The sequence below is a fragment of the Penicillium cataractarum genome (genome assembly GCF_028827025.1).
Source record: "Penicillium cataractarum strain IBT 29864 chromosome Unknown utg000005l, whole genome shotgun sequence".
In the NCBI taxonomy this organism is placed as follows: Eukaryota; Fungi; Ascomycota; class Eurotiomycetes; order Eurotiales; family Aspergillaceae; genus Penicillium; species Penicillium cataractarum.
The window spans coordinates 1,879,234-1,897,663 of record NW_026622741.1 but is presented as its reverse complement, the minus strand read 5'-3'; the positions used below and the strand labels follow the sequence as shown (position 1 = coordinate 1,897,663).

The 18,430-nt window shown below is 50.2% G+C and overlaps 6 protein-coding genes across 6 annotated transcripts; 3 read left to right on the top strand and 3 right to left on the bottom strand.

Moving 5' to 3' along the window:
* Window positions 1–2,039: 2,039 nt before the first annotated feature.
* On the top strand, window positions 2,040–2,417 carry N7496_006367 (uncharacterized protein; the record flags this gene model as incomplete). The annotated part of the gene is made up of 1 exon (XM_056699296.1): window positions 2,040–2,417. The coding sequence occupies one exon, from the start codon at window positions 2,040–2,042 to the stop codon at window positions 2,415–2,417; it is 378 nt and encodes a 125-aa protein (XP_056554709.1).
* A 365-nt stretch (window positions 2,418–2,782) lies between these two features.
* Window positions 2,783–4,726, bottom strand: N7496_006366 (beta-N-acetylhexosaminidase family protein; the record flags this gene model as incomplete). The annotated part of the gene is made up of 1 exon (XM_056699295.1): window positions 2,783–4,726. One exon carries the CDS (start codon window positions 4,724–4,726, stop codon window positions 2,783–2,785), a length of 1,944 nt encoding a protein of 647 aa, XP_056554708.1.
* Window positions 4,727–6,374: 1,648 nt separating this feature from the next.
* Window positions 6,375–8,291, top strand: N7496_006365 (general substrate transporter; the record flags this gene model as incomplete). Its single annotated transcript, XM_056699294.1, has 5 exons — window positions 6,375–6,725; window positions 6,808–6,945; window positions 7,016–7,523; window positions 7,618–7,974; window positions 8,047–8,291. The coding sequence occupies 5 exons, from the start codon at window positions 6,375–6,377 to the stop codon at window positions 8,289–8,291; spliced, it is 1,599 nt and encodes a 532-aa protein (XP_056554707.1).
* Window positions 8,292–11,007: 2,716 nt separating this feature from the next.
* N7496_006364 (uncharacterized protein) lies at window positions 11,008–12,204 on the top strand (the record flags this gene model as incomplete). Its single annotated transcript, XM_056699293.1, has 1 exon — window positions 11,008–12,204. One exon carries the CDS (start codon window positions 11,008–11,010, stop codon window positions 12,202–12,204), a length of 1,197 nt encoding a protein of 398 aa, XP_056554706.1.
* A 569-nt stretch (window positions 12,205–12,773) lies between these two features.
* On the bottom strand, window positions 12,774–13,266 carry N7496_006363 (putative vacuolar transporter chaperon Vtc1; the record flags this gene model as incomplete). Its single annotated transcript, XM_056699292.1, has 2 exons — window positions 12,774–13,120; window positions 13,233–13,266. 2 exons carry the CDS (start codon window positions 13,264–13,266, stop codon window positions 12,774–12,776), a joined length of 381 nt encoding a protein of 126 aa, XP_056554705.1.
* Window positions 13,267–15,028: 1,762 nt separating this feature from the next.
* N7496_006362 (GMC family oxidoreductase) lies at window positions 15,029–17,107 on the bottom strand (the record flags this gene model as incomplete). Its single annotated transcript, XM_056699291.1, has 4 exons — window positions 15,029–15,453; window positions 15,528–16,533; window positions 16,592–16,771; window positions 16,838–17,107. 4 exons carry the CDS (start codon window positions 17,105–17,107, stop codon window positions 15,029–15,031), a joined length of 1,881 nt encoding a protein of 626 aa, XP_056554704.1.
* Between the last annotated feature and the right edge of the window lie 1,323 nt (window positions 17,108–18,430).

Below are 18,430 nucleotides of genomic sequence, written 5' to 3'. Positions count from 1 at the left end.
GAGGGAGGATTAGTATCGGCGATAGACGACTGGGTCCATGCGCGAGGAGTCGGACGGTCGGACAGTTTGATGAGGTAAGGGTGTTTGTTTTGATTGGAGTTCGTGAAAAAGGCACAATAAAATCTCTTTTTTCTTTGGTTTGTGGTTTTTGTTGGTACGAGACCAGATGGAATTACAGGTAGAGAGGTGAGGTGTGAAGAGAAAGGGCGTAGAAGGGGGTGGAAGGAATGGACGTCGACGACGAGAGTGTCGCGCGACCGTGTCAAGTTGGGCGAACTTGGGGGGTGGAGGCCAGGTGGAGAGATTACGGAAGAAGGTGGCGAAAATCTATTAAAGAGGAGGCGAGGATGAGAGGTGGAGAAGAGTAGAAGAAGAGAAGGAGGAAGAGGAAGAAAGAGGAAGTGGGAAGTGAGGAAAAAAAAAAAAGGGGGAGGGAAAGGAAGAAGTTGTAGAGAGAAGAAGGGAGGGAAGTGGAAAATGGGCAGACCAAGTGTGGTGGTGGTGATGGAAGGCGTGGAAGGTGTGGAAAGAGAAGAAAGGGGGGGAATCGCAAACACCCCTGGGAAAGAGAGAAGAGGATGGATTACGGAGAATGGGGATACGGAGTCCAGTACTACTTCCTATAGGATCTAACAGACCTACAGGCTACAGTGCTGACGCAGTCCACTAGGTGGAGCCCATGATGTGATTGTCGAAACTCTCCTATCGACTATCGTCGACACTATCACTTTTTGTACTGCTAAGACACTGAACTACCTCGTTCTGACGTGGAGGGCTCTCGATCTACGACACGTCATGCAGTGCTTTTATACTTTCAAAAGTACGGACTGAAGAGTATAAGATAACCAGCTTTTACTGGGAGAAAGTAAGACATCCAGAGTAACTAAACTATGGGTAGTTATGTACTCTACAGTACACAGTTGCATTACCAAAACCACAATCGCTTAGACTACCCACCTCAGCCCAAAAAATGATCCATCACAATGTCCATTCTCTCCCATTCTCCCAAGTCCGGATGCGTGCGGCTCCCATACCATGACCGGGCGATGTATCCAGTCCACCAAAAAAAAAAAGGGCCCCAAGAGATCAGCCTTTTCCACTAGACCAGTCAATGATCCTCCTCCAGCTCCACCAGTCGGTTCCCTAGCCCCAAGACCTGCCAAGGATAAGGTGTGGTCTGGGCCTCCCTCAACCCGATCCTGCTTGTTGATTGGTAGAAAGCCCGTTTGTATCCAATGAAGGGGAGAACCCCCCTTCACAGATAAAACTGGCCAAGCCGACCGGGGTCAATTGGGGAAGTTCAAAGTATGTACTCCGTAGTGTTCTGAATGGATGCCCTGCGATAGTGTACTGTAGTTAGGTACAGTTATCACTGCAGGACGAGGTTAGGCTGTGCTGTTTATCAACCCAAAGAGTACGTTTGACAATCCACTCAGAACCCTGGTCACAGTCCTCGGGAGCCTTGCCCTGGAAACTGTGCGAAACACATGGAATCGGGTCGAATCGGTCGGACCCTGATGCTGTGACGGCCCTGAGACGGGAGGGTCAGTGCTCAGCTGGGATCTGGTGGTTCGGGTACTTGCTTGCGCTGGGTCATGTTTCTTGTTTGGTGGTGGCAACAAGCCACCAACAGCATGGGCCGAGGGGAATTATTGCCGACTGTGCACTTTGGAGCTGAGGTCCAACCTTGAACTCCTCGTGGAGCTTCACTCGGACAAGGCTAGGCCATCCCGCAGCTACAATACTATGGAGTCACGTGGTATATTAATATCTCAAGGCTGGCAAGGCTACTACATACAATAGACATAGTGGAGATTGGGGAGTTCAGTCCTAAGTCCGAGCTTGATTAGAAATCATGCTTGGTCCTGATAGTGGTAGTTGTATACAATATCCTATCACATCCCCCAATAATGCACAATTTTGGATCAAAACTCCCTAGCAATCGGTATCAAGTCCCCCAAATTCTTGACAACCTTAATCTGATATTAACAAAACACTTCCAGATCCATCAAAATACAAAAAAAGAAAAAACCGAAACAATGTCCAACAAACCCCTCCAAATCCTCACTGTCAGTATGAGCCGCCATCTCACCGGCCACCCAATCACCGACGTAATCACCAAGAATTGGTCCCAAGCCCCAGAAGACCAAGTACATCGCTTCAATAACGTTGGGTTCGACTTTGATGGAAATGATATACCCGGCGCGTTAGCCCAGTTGAAAGAAACATTGGCAGGACATCCTTGGGATGGTATCCTCGTTGGATGGTGTATTCGTGGGAAGCCAGAGTACACGGTTATCTTTGAGGATGTTATCGCTCTTTGCACTGAGTTCATTCGTGTGAAGCCGGCTAGCAAGATATTTTTCTGTACTGGACCGGATAATCTTGTCGAGGCTACCCTTAGGAACTTTCCGTGAGGTAGATAGTTGATGGAAATGCATTGCTTATTAGTCAAAGAGTCATGATTGCCTGCGAATGTGTCAACTTCACATTAGTGGCAGCAGGATATCACGATCCTGATTGAGGGCCTATTCTGTATGATGAATGCCCCGATTGGTCCGAGATGGAATGGACAGTCGTACAGATGATCATGGATCCTGTATTCTGATAAAACCCATCAAATATACATCCTATCACCAACCAATACAATGTCTATTAATGACTGGTCAGACGGGTAGTCTCTCTAGACATTTCTTCAAGGCACTATATACTATGTACATTCTTCCGTAATGCCTTCCCTATGACCAAAATCCATTTACCCATACCAGTCCCCCACAACCATTCACCGACTCTTATAAATAGTCGTCGCATTAGCCAAAAACGTATCAAACGACCCATCACCAGTAATCGGGGTGATCGAGTTAGGAAGCTCCTGACCATCATCATTACGGTCATTAACAGTCTTAGCCTTGGTCTTATTGACCCAGCTTTGCGCAGCGTTGAACTCGCTCTCAGCCTTTGCCTTGTTTCCGCCGTCAACGGCGTCGATCATGGAAATCAAATGCTGGCAAGCCTTTGCCCATTGCATAGCAAGAGTCGACCAGGGCGCTACATCATCAGCGAAGCCTTTCATCGCCATGCGTGGGAGAATGTCGGGAAGCGTGGTGAGAAGGGCGAGGCGGTTGATCAGCGCTGATGCTCCGTGACCACCTCCGTGCTTGGCCTTTCGAGCGGCCCAGAATGCGGCGATGTCGCTGCTTAGCTGAGGCGAATACACCTCGGGTGTGCGATAGGGCCAGTTTTGGTTAATGTCGACGAATGCGAGGAGGGCGTTGTGGACGGTCTTGTCACTGCCGGAAAGTTCCCATAGAATCGCGGCCATGGAGTCATCCGCGTTGTACTTTGGCCCGTTCCACATGTAGTCTCCGTAGTTGGCGAGAGCGGGCATGGAGGCGTATGCCTGTTCCATTGGGTTCGAGGTGAAACCGAGAAGATACTTGTACAAGTCTGGGGAACGGCCAGTCAGCGGGTTGAGGAACAGCCGGTTCCGATTTCCATCATTCACGGGGAAATTGTCCCATAAGAACAGTTTGTCGGTGACATAAGTCGAGTCCGCCTGCTGCACACTCGTGTCGTTGATCTGGTCACTGAAAACGCCTTCGCCGGTCCATTGAATGCTGATATTCTTGTTCAGCATAGTACCGAATTCCTCCTTGTAAGGGTCTGGCTGGCTGCCCGCATAGTTAGTCGGTACGTTTTCGAGATCTTTGAGGCCGTGAGGAACCACATATTCTTCCTGGATACGATTCAGATAGTAGGCCTGGGCATCGGCAAGCCAGTGCCAGTTGCCCGTGTCGACCCACTTGGCCTTGTCCGAATCACAGTGGAATTCGGTAGGGATGTCGTCGAAAGCAATGTAAAAGCTCTGAACGCCGAGATTGCGGGCTTGGTCGAACTTTGTAATGGTAGCATTGAAGTCTTCATCGGAGGAGTAGCACAAGTCCAGGCCGGGCGAGAGAGCAAAGGTAAAGTCGACGTGATTTGTGTTGGCAGTTTCAATGAGCTCCTGGAGCTGAGTAAGGTTGTCACCTGTGTAAAGTGTGCGCCAGTCCGCACGGAGCAGTGGATCATCCTTGGGCGTGTAGATGTAGGTGTTCATTTTGTGTTTTCCGTAAAAGACGAATTGGTCCAGACGTGCTTGGTGAGACCATGGCTCACCATAGAAGCCCTCGATAGAACCACGAATTGACATGAGCGGCCAGTCGCGAATCTTGACGCCCGGGATATTGTGGCCGCTACCAAGTTGACGAAGGGTCTGTGCCGCGTAGAAAGTGCCACGCTTGTCTACACCGTTGAGGACAATACTCGGCTGACCTTTGTAGTCGCCAGATGCGAGGACATAACCATCGGCAACAAGTCCATCCGCAGAGTTACCAGTAAGAGCCTTTGCGATGGCAGCAGCAACTTGGTTCTCGGACTCGGTGCCAATGACTATCTGTGTGCCATGACCGGTGGGTTTCGTTGAGACAACGGCATTTCCTCCAGCAGAAGAAACAATTGCCTTGATTGCATCAATAGTGGCCGAATCTGTAGCATTCCCTGTAACGATAGTTACAGCTCCACCAGAAAGTGAGACACCCTTTCCAGAGGAGGAGATTTGTTGAGGAATTGGTGACACCGCCGGCAGGCCATTGTCACGGCGGGTGGGCACGGCATTGACTGACCCAAGAGCGAGAAGAGTGACAATCAAAGCCCGGAGGCATGGGGTACAACCGAGATAGAACATGATTGTGGTGTGGTCTGGCTATCGAGATGATTGCCGAGAGTGGAGGACGTAGTATATATATCTACCCTCCATAGCGACTTCCGTGTTTATGCCCCCCTTGCAGGTTACCATAAATGGTTACATTATGCCAGGGACTTCTTGCACGGCATGATAATCCAGAAAGGTCCTAGCAAGAGTGCAGGCAGGGGTGACATTGAGATATAGACCTGGTCTTGCGGCTTCTGTCCCGCGTGCAACGTTAAAATCACCAAGCATCAACGCGATAGCGACTTTGGTAGTATTTCAATGATGTATTACTTAGTTATCCTGTCCGTTAACAGACTCTGCACAAATTAACGTTTCGTATGAGACCAGAGGATTGTGCAGCCCAGAGAAGCAGATACTCCTATCCACCCGGCACAGATTTCAGAGTATATTTCTGACGGTATGAATCACACCAACCCCTCGTGCTACTCTATTACCAGACGAGAATCACCGACAATTCTTCCGACATTTTTCCTTCTACAGGAAAAGATCAACAGTTGCATTTTTGGTGAACATCAATTGCGGGCCCCATTTATAACTTGGTGCGGGGTTCAATGTCAAAGCCATCGCTCCCCGCACCTATACACAAGGTGCATCTTCACAACCGGCTTCTCGGTTTAATGCCGAGATATGCCAATTGACCAGAGTATCTACTGCTACATGTATTTTACCATAGCTCTAAACAACATAGTTGCATCTGCATAGTTCGATACAAAGCCACAGCTGGTTCTAGCTGGGACCGTAGTATCCTAATCGTGCCACTCATGACAAGATCGGCAGCCGTAGTCACCAATGATAAGACTTTGCAGCTTTGGGTAGGGTCGCGCAAATTACCCGAAGTCATGCTTAAAAATTTCCGAGATGCCCTTGAGAGCTAGCTTGTAGAACATGCCGGTTACCTTTTGCCGTACTTTTGAGTTTCGCGTCGGCAATATATTTTGATGCTTTGTACGGTCTGCGGCATAGATGGACTCCGCGGGAAACTGAACTAAGGCATTATAGAGAAGGGAAGTGTCTAATTGAATACACTCGAATTATTTGCTGATGCAACCGTACATCAGCTTAATAGGCTCTATCGCAAGCACGCGGATCTATTAGGGTTACTACCACAAATGAGATAAGCGGCTAGACAGGTAAGCTAATCGTTAATCTCTGTCCACCGATAACCAGTCTTCAAGAGAATCGTTGCTCTAAATCTAGATAAATTAAAAGTCAACCAAATCAAATTCAAGCTATATTCCGCCTCCCCTTAACGCTGACTCTTACTCCTTCAACTCCGAATACCGCACCCATGAACTAAAGCTAACTACGCACCTGTTGTTCAGAGATATTGACAGAGGAGGTTAATCTATCGAGCATAAATGCTGACAGAAATCAACCCCAGACCCAGGGCACAAAATTCCGGTTCAGTCACAGGAAACCTTAATTTGTGGCTGTAACGAGAACAAATCAGAGCTTGGACGGACGACACTGGATGAGTAGAGAGAGTTCAGGATGAGATATTGCCACGCACGGAATCACAGAAAGAGACACAGGATGAGCATTGCGCGATGATATTCATTTCCCCTTGGTACTGCCAGATGATGATCTGAGAGCGACTTGCCTCCCCATACCCGGTGCAAGTATGAAGCCGCGGCTGTCGGAGCATCTCCACGCACAGAAGCGTATCCGCTCCAACGCTGAAGACCAATGTCACCCCGATGACGGTCCCCAAGCGCTGGAGTTGGAGCATGTCGAGCAAACTCCCTTCTACACTCCGCTCTACTCACGAAAGTATGTGTGGACTTGTGTGCTGTCCGCCTCGATAGGCGGTATTCTCTTCGGATACGACACTGGTGTTATTTCGAGTGCCTTGGTGCTGTTTCATTCAGACCTGGGTCACCCTCTCGACAACTCTGAGAAACAACTCTTGACAAGTCTAACTGGGGGAGGTGCATTTGTGGGTGCGTTGTTGGCGGCTTTGGTCACCGATGCGGTATGCTTACCTTTATTCAACTCTCTTGTCGCTTTCCCGTATGGAAGTCTCTATGCTACAGATCTTAACAACCTTATGACAGGTCGGCCGGAAGATGGTGATTGGAATCGGATGTATCTGGTTCACTGTTGGCTCGGTAGTTGCCGCGTCGGCATATTCAGTTCTTCTGATGGGAATTGCCCGGTTTATCATTGGAGTTGGGATCGGCTTTGAGACAATGGTAATGACTCTTATTACTTGAGCTTTGTTATTTTGGATGATTAACCTCGCGCCTGGCGTGGACTTAATAGGTCACACCTATCTACATCGCAGAGCTGTCACCGTCTTCACTGCGAGGTCGCATGATTACTGTCTACTCTATGGCAGTCACTGGCGGACAAGCTTTGGCATACGCAGGTGGCACGGCATTCTCCCATGTCGAACTAGGATGGCGATACCTTTTTGCGCTCGGAGCACTCCCAGCGCTTGCACAAGTCGCGCTTTTCCCAGTATACCCAGAGACACCTCGGCACCTCATATATCGCGGTCGAATTGAGGACTCTGTGGTAGTTTTGCAGCAACTATATCCTCGAAGTCCGCCGTCAGATATTCAGAGACTAGGACATATCATCCGTGAGGATGTTAATTGCTCTGTCTCCTTTGATCAAGGGGTCCGTCGACTGATGTGGTCGTGGAAGCAACTTTGGTTGGTCCCTTCTAACCGTCGATCCTTGATCTCTGCCTGTGGATTGATGGCTGTGCAACAGCTCTGTGGGTTTAACATTTTGATGTATTATAGTGGGACGTTGTTTGCCGCTAGTAAGTTATCTGATTCTGATTGTCTACTGCAATGACATGTCCCCTGTTGTAGGAGATACAGAGGGGAAGCTTTGTTGATTATGATTGTCTTTAGTCGGCCTCACCAACCCTATCGCCGCCAGTCTGATCGTCTCCGGGACAAATTTCTTCTTCACTATTGTCGCCTTGTTCTTCGTCGACCTTGGCCGCCGTCGAATGCTCGTATGGACTATATGGGGGCTTCCAATTGCCCTCGCCATGGCTGCCGTGGCATTCTCACATATCCCCTTAAATTCAGCTCTGGAGCTGGAAGGCGAGGCACCATCATGGACCAAGGCCCTAGCTCTTGCCTCTTTGTCTATCTTCGTTTCTTTTTATGCGATTGCTCTAGGGAATATCCCCTGGACAGCGAATGAGCTGCTTGCCCTGGAGGTTCGGGCCATTGGCACCTCTTTGCTAACAATGGTGTGCTGTATGTTCAGTGAAACTCCCTCTTTTATTAAGTTAACACGCTAACGGACTGACACTCATTTCTGATACTTAGGGGGCTGCAATATAATCGTTTCCGCGACTTTTCTCTCACTTGTCGGCAGCGTAACTGCTACGGGCGCATTTGGGCTATATGCTGGTCTATGTTTTGCGGGTTGGCTTCTTGTGATATTCACGTATCCAGAAACTGCTGGTATGGGGCTAGAGAGTATCCGAGAGGTCTTCAAGGACGGGTTTGGCATTCGATTTGCGAACCAGACACAGCGAACAAGGCGGCACGGGTCCCACAGTCGAATGTGAGGTATAGTTGTCTAAGCTACCTTATGAGAAAATAGAAATGGCGTATTTAAAGGCTTTCATGGCAACTACCCAACATGAAAGACGAGACAATATCATTCAATTTTAGCTCTTTCGCGCCTGGAACATAAACGGCTCTTTTCTTTGCACTAACTTGGCCACAAGCGAGTGGTGATTAGTTAATTCCACGCCCGAAGTTTATAGACGTATAAATCCGCCCCGTTGGTTGCTTCCCCGCAAATTATGATCCACCCACCAAGTCAAGTTTACGGTTACTAGTCTCGTGACCAAAGTCTACTGGCATTGGGGTGGTTCCAGCGAAAGAGATTCGCCTCAAGTCTTTCCTTCTGAAGACAGTTCCATACCGATTGCGAAGCCATGCGTACAACCCACAGGGATCGAGCTTAAATGAAGCGATGGAGGGAGGGCGCGAATATGTAGGATCTCTATCCCCAGTTGTTCTATACTATGTGGCTATCTAACGGAGTCGTTTTCGCAGGCGCTACTATGGAGCCTCTACGGTGTTGCGCTGCTCCTAATTATTGGACGTATCCAGTCACGGATCGCGATTCGCGAGAGGCTGAAGATCGATGACTATCTGTCTATTCTATCTTTCATCCTCCTGAGCGTACAAACCGTTTTGCATACTCTCACCATTCAGCCTTACCTTGAGGCAGAGGCAGTATTTCATAGCAACTCCATTACGACCGGGAGTTTGTCTGCGAATCCGTTGTTGGAAGCGAGTGCGTCCACGGTACTACGCTATTCATTTGTAAGTAAAAACATCCGGATGCTTCACGAGATAGTATAAAGCTCTCAATTAGCTTACGATACAATGATGTGACATATCTAGGCGTCGCTGGTTATCTTTTGGCTTGCTGTGTGGAGCGTCAAGTTCTCCATGTTGTTCTTCTTCCGTCGATTTCTGCTGCCAATTCCTACTTACATGGAGGGGTATGCCTGCATTCTTCCTCCCCCCAACTCTGCCTTCTGTAAGAACATCTGGAAAACCATGCTAACTACGTCGTAAGCTGGTATATCGTATTCGGTTTCACGACAATGAATCTGCTGGGATGTCTCCTGATTCAATTCCTGGGCTGTCTACCCTTTGAAGATAATTTCTCGATTACTTCAGGTAGGTGAGCGAGTCCTCATATGCTCCTAATCTCGAATAGCACAATGGTTGATTATTTAAAGGAACTTGTGTTTTGGGGCAGTCGAGGGAGCTTGGAAAACTCGCTGGGACTACTGCACTAGACATAGTCTCCGATGTGATGAGTGAGTATTCTGAACAAATACAGGAGTACCTGGCTTTCTCACCTGATCATTTAGTTGTCATCCTCCCAACACGAATTCTGTTCGAATTGCATGCAACCAAAAAGCAAAAGGCAGGCCTTGTGGCTGTCTTTGCTTTGGGTTGGATAGTTGTACGTATGGCGTCTGTATTGAACAGAAACCGACCTAATGCTTAATTTAGATCGCATTCGCCCTCATAAGAGCAATACATGCCTCCCTCGCTGGACGCAATCATCTCGGTGCTATCAATTTTGTAAGCTAGTCCTTTCCGGTCCATCTGGAACGCTCTATTTACTGGGAGGCTGATACCCCTTTAGTCATGGCTTTTGATATGGAGTCAGGTAGAATGTGTAGCAGGTTAGTCTTTTGATCTGACTATTTCCGCGTTAGATTAAATCTGATGATAGCCAGCGGTCAGCGTGGCTTGCCTCCCGCCGATATGGGCTGGGTATAAGAAGAAGAATCAAATGGTGCAGCCTGCCACGCTAATCGCCACTTAGTGATATCATGGATGGAGGCAGTCACATGTGTGGTATAAAGTGAGACAAGATCACAACCAGGCTTCCCCTGAATCCAACGGTAGACATTGGAAGAGTTTTTACTAGAAAGATGGAGCGGAACCATGAAAAGAGTCTTCTTGCTCTACCCACATCGCTAGTATAGTAGCCTCTTAGTTTTCAGTATGCCCTTATCCACCGATGCCCGGCCGAGATCGGACGGGACTCCACGGTTGACCACTGGCCGGTTCACCAACTGTCGGCACTGACAGATTCGGGCCCACCCATGAAACACTCCCTGCAGTAGAACCATCTATATCCTGCTATAAAATCTATTCAACCATGATAGTAGCAATAACAGCGTTAAAAACCCCGACACGTTCTTCTACCCCGGGATATTATGACCATCCGTCAAGCCGAAGCCTTGCTGAACAATTCCCGCCCGAATTCCCCTGACGCCACACGAGAGAAAAGGCCCATCTCGGATTTCCCGACCCGCTCGGCTATTATTCGGCAAGCCAAGAACTCAAACCCCCAGCATCTTCATTCGCTCTGTGCCTCTGGAATGTCCGAGCAAATCACCCAAGCCTTTAACGGTCAACCGAATTCGTTGCTTTCCATAGTACGTCTCCACCGGCAATTCCTCCAACCGGTTTAGACTGCCGCGTTTGCACGGCGCACGCCCTCCATGAGGAAGCTGGGATTTCCGGGGCCCCTCCCCACATTTTACATGCTTGGGGAATATGGGGAAGACGAACCGGGGGATGGTCACGTCCGGCAGATGATTTGTGGACGTAGAGTTTTTTTCTCCAAGGTTTGTCCGTGAACTCGGGGGTATATAAGGGTGACAGCGACGGCAAGGATCTACCTCAAGAGTCATCCGGGTCAAGCATCTATAGATTTCTCTTTTTATACCCCTGCCTATCATGCGCTCCCTCACTTGGCTCGCCACTCTGGCTTCCCTTCACACTGCCTTTGCCTCCCCACTCGCTTCCAACGGCCATGACTCCAAGAACAATGGCTACATGAACTGGCGCACCTTCACCGGCTATGGTGTCAACTTGGGCGGCTGGCTCGAACAAGAATCTACCATCGACACCCGCTGGTGGGCTACCTATGGCGCCAATGCCTCCGACGAGTGGACTATTTGCGCCAACCTAGGCTCCGCCTGCTCTCGCGTCTTCGAGCAGCGCTACGAAACCTACATTACCCCCGCAGACATCGACACCCTCGCCTCCGCTGGTGTCTCTATCCTGCGTATCCCTACTACCTACGCTGCCTGGGTGCGCGTGCCAGGCTCGCAGATGTACTCTGGTAACCAGCAGAAGCACCTGCGCCGCATTACCGAGCACGCCACCCAGAAGCACGGCATGCACGTCGTCCTCGATCTCCACTCGCTGCCCGGCGGCACCAACGGACTCGATATCGGCGAGAAGGTTGGCAACTGGGGGTGGTGGAATAACCAGACCGCATTGGAGTGGTCGCTTCGCGCCGTCGACGCGGTAGCTGCCTTCGTGCAGTCCTCTAGCAGCCCGCAGAGCTACAGTATCGAGCCTATCAACGAGCCCGCCGATAACACAGATCTCTCTGTGTTCGGCACAGCCGCCGCGCTGACCGACGACGGAGCTGTCTGGCTGCTGAAGTACTTCAACGCCGTCATCGCGCACGTCAAGAAGATCAATGCCAAGATCCCCGTTATGTTGCAGGGTAGCTTCAAGACGGAGCAGTACTGGTCTCCTCACTTCGATGCTTCGGAGAACATTGTGTTCGACCTGCACCATTACTATTTCCAGTACCCCGAGGCGACGAGTGCGAATGTTACCGAGTATATCTGCAAGGATGCCAAGGAGTCTGCTGGTGATGGCAAGTTCCCTACTTTCGTGGGTGAGTGGGCCATGGAGACTGGTGGTGAGAATAAGCTTGCTCTGCGGAAGCAGAATCTGCACGCTGGATTGTCGGCGTGGGCGCAGTATACTCGTGGTAGCTCGTACTGGAATGCCAAGTTTGAGAGCAATGCTACTATTGTTGGAGAGGGTGTGAAGCAGGATTATTGGAGCTTCGAGGAGTATATTGCGGATGGGTTTATGAAGGGAAATGTCCTGGCCAAGAATTACTGCAAATAGATTTTAGGACTGCTGAGAGGCCGTAAGCCTGATAATAATATTGTGTGATTATCTTCATATTCTACATTTACTGAGGCTGAGTGGCAATGCAAGAAGCCGCCAAGGCGGTATCGTATGCTAACCTTAATCCTCGGCGAACGAGGTCACTCGGAATTCACTGTATCAGCTACAGCTAGTTTTGAAAACTAGATTGACCGAGGAATGGGGCAAGAGGCATGAACTGCTTCAATTGAGATATAAAACCGTCAAGTCTTAGTAACATATCACATGCGATAAATAACGACACCAGAGAACCCAAAGCGCCAGAAAAAACCCAGTATGAACGGATGGAAATCATGGACAGAAGTAACAGAAGACAGCAGGACCAAAGACATTGTTGCAATGCAAACGGCCAAGGAGGTCAAGTCCCGCAGGGGAAACAAACAGAAAGAGATGAAAACGCTAGGCAAAGCGAGGTGGCATATATGGGACAGACCAAGAGTGATACCAAAGTGGGCGGGAGATCATTCATAGAGGGACAAGGCCAGCAATTTAGCACGGCAAGAGTTTCAGCTCAGTCAAGCTCGAGCTCAGTTCAACTCGTTGTCACGCATGCGGAGGATAAAGTTGACGACGACGGCGGCCAACAAGGCAATAGCAAGGACCGTAGGTCCGAAGCGGTCGTCAAAACCGCTCTGCCCCCGCCGGCGAATGCTCTGCGCACGCCAGTGAAACGTCACTACGGCGTAGATCATGGCTGCCATGGCAATGATGGTGAACAAGGCGGCGGAGATGCGACCGATACGGTCACCGAAGTTGAGGAGACCCACGGCCAGACCGCCGAGGATAACGGTGAAGTTGAGCCATGAGAGGAAGGTACGCTCGTTGGCGAAGAAGACTTTGGGCTCGACGCGAGTGGGGAGGGCGATGCGCTTGCCTGGGAGTGATGCGTTAGCGAGGCAGTCTGGGAGCAGCTTGGTGGCGCAGGGGCCGATTGGGAGATGGCATTGAATGTTGCGATTGAAAAAAGCTTGCAGTATATCGCTTACCTGGGGCAGTCTGGAGGAGGGGTTGGCTTGACATGGTGAAGATAAGATGTGAGGTTGGTGGCCGCAACGGGGATCGGGCAGATGGTCAATTGGGATTGGAGGCTGGATTGAAGACGACGACGAACAACAGGGCGAGAGGGACAGAACAGGGGTTTGACGTCGAGTGAAAATTGAGTCAGGAAAGTGTAGAAGTTTTCTTTCTCGTTTGTCAGGCTGTCGGGACCAGGTCAGACAGAAGAGAAAAGAAGCGATCGAGTTGCAGGCGGAGCCAATAATCCCCCGATGACGAGGGAAGTCGGGAGCTGCACGCTAAAGTCATGGCGCTAACCCCGTTTCGGCCTAGGGCGGTGTAGCTCTGCCGGTCCCAAGATGCACGTGCTTCGTCCGTTTGCTACGATGCAACGGAAGTCACCTGATGCGCCAAACCGGACCTCCGAAGTGTAATTCGGCGCCCCCAAACTCTGTTCAGGCGAGCTGGATCCATCTCCGATACAGAGCTTCTTCTACAACCTCAGACATCGTTGGAATACCTTGAATCATTCAAAATACTTCATTATTTCTCCGATCATCCTCATTTTATTCATATCACAAACGCCCGTTGCAGCATGTCATCCATCCAACGGGATTGGCCAGATTTCTCGCAAGCTTGAGGCTAGCCATTTAGACTTGAAACTAGCTCGCACCAATGAGAAACACCCCGGCTAAAACGACAAGCCCACTGCAAATGCACACTTGCGACTACTGCAGCCGACCCAGGCCCCCAAAATCTCATATCTAGCTAAACTTTCGCGTCCGGACTCCGATCACCAGCGCTTTTCACCACTTTCTTTCAACAACTAATGCACTGACGCGCCATAGGGCTGAAGCCACAGTCCTATCGGATGCCTGCCATCTCTCAGCCATTCTTGCCTTGTTGGATATACCTTCGTGGAGTAGAGCCGTCCCATCCTCCTCCACCCCCAGAGAGCTGTGGAGGCCGCAACAAGGACACCTGCCATAGCCGGCCCAATCATTCTACATTCAATGACACCCACCGGTCAGCGGCGGGAATCCCAAAACCCCCACCATTTCCCGCGGAAAGTGTCGGCCCCAGTAGATATCTGTTGCTGGGAATTTGCTGTTTGTTCGAGGCTTCAATTGAAAGTCTTCTTTGGCCGGCTGGTCCCTGCAGCCGTGTGCTCGGATACCCAAAAGAAGGACTCGGCATGCCGGGAATATAACTAGTTCCCGATATGCTGAATCCGGATTACTACATGCTGTACCTTAACAATCAACCCTGTACAGACTTGCATGAGGCTATGCTGCACAGCGATGGTTGTTCGAACTCGTCGAATCCACTCGAGTGGAGCTCCGGAATGGTCTGGTCCTTTGGTCCATTCAGGACTATGCTACTGAGGCCTAAAATCGACCGCCGTTTGAATCACTGTCAAAAATTGCAGGCAGCGACGAAAAATTCACGGAAAGTGGTCTCACTTTGCGGATACATATTGGCGATAGTACGAGATCGGATATGCGTGGATACTCGGCTAACATTGCAGATAGCGAGCCACCGAGAAGTTGCACTTGAGGAAAAAGATCTCACTCATTAAATATTCAAATCGAAATACTAACAACTCCGATGAGCAGCGAAATCGGCACGCAATACAAATCAGTCCTCCTCGCTTCAGGCCGCGATCTCCCCACTCCACCCGTCGTAAACCCACACTGTTCCCGTAACGAGTCATCTTTCCTTAAAAGGCAACTCAATAACTAAATTCGAATAGCGAGAAAGACAAGCATTATTCAGGTGCGATCTTTCAAACCATCGTCTCTTTCAGTGGGGCAAAGTCCCAATCGGCCCTGATCATGTCCGATGCTTTCTCGGCGACCGCATACACGCTGCTAACGATGTTCCCACTAACGTTGTTAGGGAAGATCGATGCATCTGCGACACGTAGACCCTCAACACCCTGGACGCGCAGTCGAGAGTCCAGCGCATCGCCCATTGCGACGGACCCGCAGACGTGGTACTCGCCAGCCACGACGTCGTGTACTGCTTCTTTGGCCGCGGCTAAGTCTGTCAGATCTACGCTCGGTTCAGGGACTGTGCGGTCGGCGAGGGATGATTTGAGGTGTGCGGATTGGCGAACTTTGTCGACCCAGCGGAAGCCTGCGCCTAGGATGGCGACATCTGCATCGTGGCCTGCATAGTTCGGCTGGATGACCGGGGGCTTGGTCGGGTCTGTGGACAAGGTTAGTTTAGGGGCCCACTGCCTTTTGACGATCATCAAGCGCTATGCAGTCAAGGGAACATACCAGCACTGTCAATGTGAACATAACCCCGCGCTACGGGATACTGCAAACAAATGGCAAAGGTAAGGCCAGCAGGCTTGTCCGGCGATGCAGGTGGGAAAATGTATCGCTGGTGCTCGACTCCATCCACATTCGCAGTCGCCGGAACCAAGACTATTTGAATATTCGCAGACACATCACTCTCAATATGGCTGATAATCTGCTTGAGCTGTCGCTCGTGGAAATTGCTCGTTGGCTTGATATCCCGAATACTCTGAACCACAGCCTCAATCTCGGCTTCGGACATGACCAATTTGGCCGGCAAGAAACCCTGCATCGTGGACGTGCAACTCAACGGACCGTTGCTCGTTTCGGCATACTGCTTCTGTGCATTCTCCATGATTTCCGGGTTCTGGTAGAATGAATCCAAAGTGACGGTGCCGGGCACCGTCTCATATACTGCAAGGGTGATGGTGTGATCCTGGAAGTTAGCACCAACGCCAGTATTGGCGACCTTGCACTCCACACCTGCAGCTTTGAGGACTTCAGGGTCTCCGATGCCTGAGAGCTCGAGGATCTGGGGGGACTTGAGGGCTCCACCGCAGACGATGACTTCGCGCTTGACTGCGACTTCGTAGTCCTTGCCATCGTGTGAGATGCTTACTCCGGTGGCTTTGTTACCGTCAAGAACGACCTTATTGACTAGCGTCGAGCAGAGAACTTTCAGGTTGGGCCTGGCTTTGTTCGCCTCGTAGTATCCGCGAGCTGCATAGCTACGCTTGCCCTTGTTGGGGCCTGTCCGGATGATAGAGCCTAGAGTATGGTAGAAACCGATGTGGTCGCCGCTCCAGGGATCAGTGGGCTTCTTTGTGAATCCGGTGACTTCGTCGCAAGCCTTGATGACATCGTTCTCGATGGGGAGGATCGAGTCGTTGAAGCTTGTTCGGACTGGCCCGCTTGTACCGTGGAATTCGCCTACAAACGGCATAGTCGAGCGGTCTGTGATCGCTTCATCGTACGGCTCGAGGGTCTGGCCAATGCAATTAGTTGGGATGACAGAACCATATCGGGCGAAGGAAGAGGTTCACCTGATGCTTGCGCATATACTGCTGCATGATATCGGCAGACCAGCTCTCATCCTCGACCAGCTCTGCCCAATCGTCGTAGTCTTGCCGAGATCCGCGGACATACATCATGTAGTTGATACCGCTGGAGCCACCGAGCAGCTTACCGCGGGGAATATGGTGAATACGTCCTCGATTCTCTTTCTATAGTCACCGCGCAGACTTGTTAGGTCAGGACCCGCAAATACCCTCGAACGAGAATAAGCTTACCTGAGGTGCGCTATACAAACACCAATCATACTCAGGATCCTCAAACATCTGGAAAAACGCCGCAGGCGTATCCACCAAAGGATCGCCGATGCGATATTTTCCAGCTTCGACAACGCCAACTGTTACATCGGGGTTTTCACTGAGTCGCGCAGCGATAACACACCCCGCAGTTCCTCCACCACAAATAATGTAGTCGAACGAGGTACTCGTGAACTCCTCAATAGAGCATGTAGGCGACTCGACGCCCGGCGCGGGGCCCTGTTCACCCATGGTATGCAGTATATTCTTAAAAGTGAAGTTACAGGTAGAATTGTATAAATTGAACGCAGAGCACCGGGCGCAGTGGCAACGCGGAATTATCCCCTTATTTGTACTATGTTCGCTCGTGCAACTTGCTCTTCTCTTCTCGGCCGTGGCTGAGTTGGCACTTCAGTAGTGCGGGGGTAAAAGTAACCTGGACGCCTGATCACAAAACCTTGGCTGACGCCTGACAGGCAGGCATCTTGTATGTTCAAATGTAGCGACAAGATACTATTGGCGCATCGGTTCAGCTTTCCAAGAAGCTAAACCTAGACCTGCTTTCCCCGCACCACGTACCTCGGTGGCCGCTTACTTCTCAGCATAGCTGCGATGCTCTTGGGGCGGAATTAATGGGCTATGAGAGAGGGAGTTGTTTGTTGGTCTGGCTCTGGAGGTGGACTTTGATGGTAAGTATGTTCATAGAGAGATTGATTTGCGAAGACGTTGTAGAAATTGAGGGCAAAATACCGCTAGGTTCAAAATGCTCCATGGGTGACATTCTTAGTCTATACGGTCATCTATGGCTTTGAAAGAACATGAGATCTATGTGGGGACGTCTCTTAGGATTGCCCCGCGCTATATACTAACACCTTCGCTGATAGAAGAATTGGTTCATTCTCCGCCTAAATCCGGTTTGGCTCGGTTCGAAAGGTTGCTCGTTGTGCATGCTGTCACCTATGCAAGCTGACGGGTGACCCGGGTCACCTTCAGCTCTGGCAGCGTAGCGCCACATTCGGAGATTTTATTCAACGTTGTTGTTTTGGCCAGTCTCAGAATGGATATGATAGACGATTCTGGTGAAATTGTATCTAGTGATTTCAGCTCGATTTCAGCAGAGTGATATGACCTTCTCGACCAGACGGATCGAGTAGTCCACCGAGCGCATGTACTTAGCTTGAAGATCCGCAGATAAGGCGCACGCAGTCTGATTCGTAACCTTCTAATGGATTCCACTTTTGGGCGAATATGTACTATGAAATCTTCGTACAGTCGGGTTCACGGACACGCAGCTCCTTGATCATTTTCTGCCCGGTGCTAGTTGGCCTTCATTTGTATCATCATTGATATGGCACGACATGGTCCCACGTCAACGATACAGCACGGAAGCTACCTTATAGGTTCATTTACATTTTGTATACCGATTCGAACATCTAGCTATCATGTACACTTCATAAGACTTCACGGAGCTCGAAATGCTTCGGAGATGCACAAGTGTAGCATTCATCTCAATGTGAAAGTCGCTTTCGATAGTACACATACATTGTATCTATGGCGATAGAATCGCTGAAGCGC